At 41.6% G+C, this 7,500-nt stretch overlaps 1 protein-coding gene across 1 annotated transcript in view; it reads right to left on the bottom strand.

Moving 5' to 3' along the window:
• The window catches only part of LOC134457104 (girdin-like), a 69,508-nt gene that overhangs the window by 39,683 nt on the left and 22,325 nt on the right, over nucleotides 1–7,500 (bottom strand). The window contains exon 7 of the mRNA XM_063208911.1: nucleotides 4,121–4,261. Within this exon, the coding sequence (XP_063064981.1) occupies nucleotides 4,121–4,261 (141 nt within the window). The remainder of the gene's footprint in view (nucleotides 1–4,120; nucleotides 4,262–7,500) is intronic.

Raw genomic sequence — 7,500 nt, 5'->3', positions numbered from 1 at the left:
ACACCTTTTACTCCATTGTACCTAATGAGGTTGCTAGACTGTGTTGTTACTGAAAAACACTATTAAGCTAACAAGAACCCATCACAAATTTGGTCCAACCAGTCAGCTGATCATAAGACAAGTACACAGGTGCATTGGTTACTTAGATAAGCTGAAATAAATGATAGAAGTCCGCAACACTGTTAATGCTCCCAGTGATTTATTTGCATCATTTATTTCAGTTACTCTATTTTGTCCAGCACCTGTACCACTGATGTGCACGCATTATCCGCCTTACTTAGATAAGCTACCTGTGTTGGATAGAAACTGTGTTTCTTTTTCTTCCCCTTTTACTTTTACCTTTGACACCTCTGTGTGATGGTGCCCACGCACATAATAAAAAATATGGATCAAGGGCTGTGTCAGCATGATAGGTGGCAATTTATAATCCCCAGCCACAAGTGTGGATTGGAATGATGACTGTAAAAATATGGCTGAGAGTAATATTAATGATTAAATGATTAAACTTTGCAACACTGACTATTGCTCCCAAAGAAAATACAAGAAGAGCATTAGAATCGTACTATCTCTGATGCTCCCAAACGTTACATGGCACAAACAATCAGTCCTTCATCACAGTTCAATTGCAATGTCAAAAAATTCAGTTTTATCTGTTTGGTCCAGCACCTGCACTCAGACGTGTGCATTATCCGTCTTTTAAAAAAGTAATGTTGTCAACAGATGTTCCGTCACTAAAGCCTCTCACATGTTTTCACCTGCTACATTACAAAGCACTTCCACAACGCAATGCAAACCAGGCTGCATGTTTATGAAGATGCATAAGAAGCATACAGAGTCTCAGTTCTGTTGTTATCTACGCAGTAAAAATGGGGTGTCAAATTGAAGAGTAAACTTTTATAACTCCAGATAAGAGCATTTACAGTACAGCAGAGTTGAGAGTCAAATCACAGTGGAGGCAAAAGTCAGTGTAATCTGTAGGTGGCCAGTCTAATTGCAACGTTTACAGCAAGGTGATTTCTTCACATTTAAGTGTTGATATTTACACAACACTGAGTAGAATATGCTGTGACAATGTTACACTGACCATCGAGTAAACTTTCCTCTATTTCTGAATGGGACCAATTGCTATCTGAAATGGTGTGAATTTCAACTCTTAAAGACTTGTATTGTGCAGACACGTTTAGGTCATATTTTACTTAGCGACATACTTTGTAGATGCCCTTAAGTCCAACCATTTAAGAAACCAACCAACTTCTGTCCAGACCTTGCAACAGTGCTGTACCTTTCTATTTAGAACTGTGTGCACATGCATTATTAGCGTTAACTCCTGCCAAGGTTTAAATGATTTGTACAGTAGTAAACCTAAAGCACCCTGGAGATACACTACAAGTGTGATAACTCATTTAAGAGAATGCAGGAAAGCAAAACGCAAATGGAGAAAAACTAATCTCCTGGTTGCCTATGAAATCTTCAAGGAAAAACTCAGTTCTTACAATTCTAGGTGCTAGAACTTATTTTGCTAATATTACTTATAGAGATATTAATAATACTCACACTCTCTTAACAACTGTAAACAAATTAACAATTTCTTCCAAACAGCTGCTCGAGGAGTTTTTCTTAACTGACAAATGTTATGAGTTTGCATCTTTTTGCCCAATAGAACTTTTCAAACATGAAAATAAACACAAGTTCATCCTTAAGTTCATCCTCATCTTGGAATACAATATCAACATTTACCTTACGACACAAGTGTAATCCACCTTCCCTTTCTGAATTCACTGCCATTGACATCAAAACTCAAATCATCGACTTGCTGTCTTGATACACTGCCTACAAGCTTTTTTTTTAAAGTGTGATCAGCTGCCTGCCATCTGAGCTTATATAAAATGTAAATGGCTCTATTATATCAGACGTTTTCCCAGCAGCACTAAAAACTGCAGTTATAAAACATCTCCTGACAAAGAGCAACTTAGAATCATGTGTGTGCGTAAAATCTATAGGCCTATTTCAAAGTGTACTCTTTATGGGTAAGATTATTGAGAAAGCAGCCAATTTAACCAGATTAATGACTATTTACATTTAAATGGTCTTTATGACAAATTTCAGGTTTTCAACAAAAACATAGTACTGAAACTGTCTTTAATGAAGGTCTTTAATGACATATGACTCAATACAGGCAAAGGGTTAGCTCTAAATACAGCATAGCCCTAAATACAGCATGTTGCAGCTACAGTAAGCTAGTGAAAGTCAATGGATCCGTGTAGCATGCTACAATGCTACACGGATCCATTGACTTACACTTTCTTAGCGACATATTCCCTCTTTTAACTTGTCTTAAAGCAAGACAACGCTTAACATGAAAAATAAGACACTTTACCACCTTTATAAACCCCAGCCAACGATTTTAACTGTAGTAAGCCCCAAAATAGTGGCATACCCCTTTAAGATGTCAGGGTCTCCGATGATGATTGTGCCAAGGGATCCAGGCAGGGTGAAATTAGGGTGGAACCAACCTTCGGTTGAAATTTGAACTTTGAAATTTGAATGCTGGCATGTTTTGAACAGAAATTAAACAGATTGAGTCTCATCTACCTTTGATTAGGGTTATTTATTCTGTCTGAAATATTCCTCTTCTTTTTCTTTTTCTTTCTCAAGCACATTGAATGATAATACACTTTGCAAATACTATTGCTATTGCTAATAGAAGCCTAGGTCTTGTCTCAAAGTGCATAACCTGCAGATTTAAGCATCAATGCCACCAAGTCACACGCCACATCTGTCTAGCCTGCGGTATATGTCAGTGTGTGTGTTGAAGGGGGAGGGTGGTGGTTGGGGTCGTGGTTGCAACTAGCTTGCTCAGCACATGGAACCACCAGTCCACTGTGGGTCATCAGTCACCCAGTCAGTCCAATTAATCAATCCCTCAATCCCTTCATCCATCTTTAATTCAACCACCCTCAGAGGCAATGTTTCTTAACTGCTGGGTTAGGACCCACCAGTGGGTCGCGGAGGGGCCCTGGGTGGGTCGTGTAGCTGTATCGTAAAAATGAATTCATTTAATTGCAGTAATTAATAGATGATAAATCTGACTCCTGGTCACAAATTAGTTTCAGCCGCTAGAACTGCCTATACGGTATGTTTTTCTTAAATGATGGAGGATGACAGCTGTCTGACCGGAGCAGTGTTGTTCGCGGAAGACTGTGGTTTTAATGCGTCCATCCTTGTCCTTCTGTGTGGTGGGTCAATTTGAGTCAGGTCATATTGCATGCAGAATTTTAGGTTTTTGTTGGTGTTATTGAGAAATGAAGCTAGTTCTTGTTCTGTACCAGAGAAGAGGAACAGCAGGTCATCGATGTAGCGGCCATTAAAAATGATGATGTTCCTGTAATGGTTGTCGCATGAATAGACAAAGCGTTCTTCCCTAGGCCCATGAATAGAGTGGCTAGGCTTGGCGCATAACATGCTCCTATCCCTGTTCCTTTTATTTGTTGGTACGAGTCATTTTGGAATAGAAAGACATTGTTTTCAAGTGTACTGGCGTAACTGCTATGTAATATGTGTAAGTGTTGTACTTACACCATGAATTTACCTCTACTTTTACTTTTGACACCTCTGGACTGTTTGAGACAGATGTTGTTCTTTGCCGGCAGCTGCTGGTCCCTCCAGCTACTAATAACCATGAGATGAAGAGAGCATGCCCAAAACACGATGATTGTGTTGCTTGTGGTCACACTCACCTTGTGTCGATGGAGAAGTAACCTTTGTGGTGACCCCTGTTATGTAGTTGCCCATGTTTCGTCTTAAGCTGGTTCCCCCGGTCCATCACCCTGTGTAGCTGCAAATCCATCAAACTAATTGCATGTGTTTTGTCGTGCTGCTTTTTTGGTTATTTTTTGTAGGTGTTGTGTTGTGTTTATTGTTGTTATTGTTGTTTACCTCCAGCTGTTGGTTCCGCTGGTCAACTAGCCTGTGCATGTGCACGGCCATTTAACTAATTGTCGTATAATGACAAATGCACATGCATGTGTTTTGCCGTGCTGCATTTTGGTTGTCTTTTTGTGTTGTGTTTGCGACTGATGTTGTTGTGTTTATTGTTGCTGTTGTTGTTGTTGTTGTTTACCTCTAGCTGTTGGTCCCGCTGGTCCACCAGCCTGCGTAGGTGCACGGCCATGTTCCTGGAGAGGGCGTCCAGCTCCTCGGGGCAAAGGTCGGCCACCTCCAGCCAGTGAAGGTCAAACACGCTGTCCTGGCTGTCCGTCACCTGTCAAGGCCAATCGACAGCTATTCACTTTGGCACACACCATGTATATGCATGAGACAGGCACCAGCGTAGGGAAGGAGAGGAGAGTTCCCTGCCAAGCTTTGAATGGGGATTTCTGGGATGAGAAACCTGTGCTCTGACCTCTGAGAGCATGTATATTTTGTACAGTAGTGGACTGGGTTTAAAGTAGGGGCTGGGTCAACCCTTCTTCGCTACAACAAGACTGACTGCGTACTGTGTAGTAGACAGTCACCAGGTCTTCACTGTAGCACACATCATGCATGTACTGCATTAAAACAGTGGATCTTAACCTTTTTTTCTAACCTTTTTTTATCACCAAGTATTCACTGTGGGACACAACAGGCGCATATTAAGACACACACATTAAGAGACAGAGGTTACAGAGGCCTGACTACACAAAAACATTGACACTCACACACATGCGCGCGAGCGGACACACACACACACACACACACACACACAAACACACACACACGCACACGCACACGCACACACACACACACACACACACACACATAGAAAAATCGAACACAGTCATACATTTGCATAGTGATGCAGATGCAAAGACAGACAAAAAGACAGACGCACGCACGCACACGCGCGCACACACACACACCATGACATTGTATTCCTTGTGAATATCTCAGTGCTGTCATCTGCTAGAGGTGCATAAACCTCATGTACAACACATGTAACTGAAGTGTTCCTTACATGCCACTGAAGTGACCCCAACATGTCACTGGAGTGTCCCCATTCCCCAAATGTTGGGGCTTTGCAATGTTTGACTGAGCATGGTGTAACTGAAGAAGTTTTAATCATAGCAGTGCTTCCCTAAAACATTATGTTCACTTCACTTTCCACTTTCACTTTCTTCACGTCATTATGGACCAGCCAAGAGCCAATACTACCAACTGAATTTCTGAATGGTGGCGAGTTCATGGATATCCATTGCAGTTCTGCTATCAATATGCCGCAGCTTGCTCAATAGATTTCAATTATGTCTGATACCGTCTATCGCAAGGAGAAAATCACATTGGACTATTGATACAAACTGATCAATGCATTCGCAAGTTCATCACTGAGTATTCAAGAAAAACACAAAAAGACGAATGAGCTGTCACATATTTGAGAGTTAAGCCTTCTTAAGAAGCTATTTTCTCTGTCTTATTGTTCTTTATCGATTGTTCTAGGTTCCCATTTATGTTTCTGAAAATGAGGCTAAAGTCAGACCAAAATAAGTTCACTGTATCTCAACTGTAAGGAGGAGAAATAGTTTTCTGTGTCAGACACTGTGTCATAACTGCAGGGGTGATAGTGAAAAAAAATCCTGAGCCTGAACTTTTTTCCTGGTCGGGGAGGGGGGGCCGGGGGACGACGGGACATACTGCATATGAGACGTAATGTAGGCCTTATTATTATTCAAACACATTATTCAAACATTTAAGATAATGTTTTCATTTTTGCATTATTTCTATAGTGTTATTCACGAAAACACAGATCATTTCCCTGTTGGTAGGCTACAGCACTTGGCTGAAAGAAACTGACCACCACGTTCAATTCTAGCTGTAAAAACGAATACCAACGTATGCAGTTAGAAATGCATTCTAGGCTTGTGATGTTGCACTAAAGTTATTGAGGTGGGTATTGAACCAATGCAACATTTCAACACCAGAATGCATTTCTGAAAACATGGTGCATATTTTTTACCACATTGAATTAACTGAAAGCTACATATGTAGCAGCCATACCAAGACAGGTCAGTAGGAGGCAATACTACTCCAAAGTACAGTAACTACACTCTGTCCAAAATAGAGGAGGTGATTACCAATTAATTGAGCAATACTTTTAAATGACATGACATTTGCTGCAAGCTGATAAGTTTCATTTTCATTGGGACATTGCTCATATAACTTGTATAGGCTACTGGACATACGTTTAGATAGCCTACTCGTGGCCCCATGGTCTACCTATAACCACAGATTGTTTAAGGGCTGTGCTATAACCCCTGCCTTTCCGTTGTAGGGAAACGCCCTTTAATTACCGGTACATGATATTTAGGGCACAAGCGCATGATTGGCTACATGCAGGCCCACGTTCACATCGCATATTTCGACTCCACGGATGACAGAACCAGTGGTTATTACGGACAGGACAGTATATATAGCCTGTGTGACTACTGCGCGACTTTCGCATTGGGTTGTAGTCAATTAAAATACATGAAAATCACTCGCGTGTACACACGCCCATTACAATGTACGAGACCGAATTAAGCTACATGAAAATAGCACAGGGCGTGAAGATAAGATGAACATTCACTGCATGTCTAGGTGACACCGTGGTGGCCACATGAACGCAAGCCAAGTATTTGAAGTTCATGAGAGTCTGATATTGATAATTGCCCCCTGCCCGAGAGTAGGGATTAAGTAGCCCAGAGCGTGCAGACAATACAACCTGTGCATCGTGCGTTGAATAAAGGGCAGATTATAGTTCAGCAACGGCGCCTGTTAACCACTGTTGATGTTATAGATCTGCGCAGTGCGCACGAGGTCTCATGTCGTTAGCTACATTTGGCTACATAACTGGATTCGATTACGCAGAAGGGCTACGACAGGGAGCGCGCGAGAGAGAAAGGCTGTGTGAACCTGTGCGAGGCTGTTTGGGGGTTTTCACAGAGCGCGTTGGTTTAGTCAGCATAACTAATATAAACATCTCCCTGAAATCAGTTTGACACGTGGTTTGTCAGGAATGACGCAAAACACCATCCCTCAATCAACAGTAGACCAAAATCCACGAACTCAGCTCACACTAGCCTACAAGGGGTGTAGGCTAACTAGGCTTGCCAAACATTAGCGATCCAAGCATTCCATTGTCATTTGGACATGTGGTAGCCGCTATTCCAATGCAGACCACATTTACGCACTACACCTAGAAAAAAAGTATCATGACGGGCATAGCATAGCCTACCGTTTTGAGCATACAGACTTTTTTTGAAAGAACGTCCATCTCCATCAAAGTTTGTCAACATTGCGCAGTCATTTAGCGCACATAAATGAGGAAAATAGACGAACCTATTTCAAACATACTCTCACTGAGCCCGTTTATGCGCATCAATAAGCCGTTTATGGTCAGGTTTTTGGAGTAACCTGCGCAAGGCAAAATCATTCGGGCCCAAGCCAACATGCCACAGTGGGCAAATTAATAACTAAATGGCCTTACCT

This window comes from Engraulis encrasicolus, chromosome 1 (genome assembly GCF_034702125.1).
Source record: "Engraulis encrasicolus isolate BLACKSEA-1 chromosome 1, IST_EnEncr_1.0, whole genome shotgun sequence".
Taxonomy (NCBI): Eukaryota; Metazoa; Chordata; class Actinopteri; order Clupeiformes; family Engraulidae; genus Engraulis; species Engraulis encrasicolus.
This window is presented reverse-complemented; position numbering and strand designations above follow the sequence as displayed.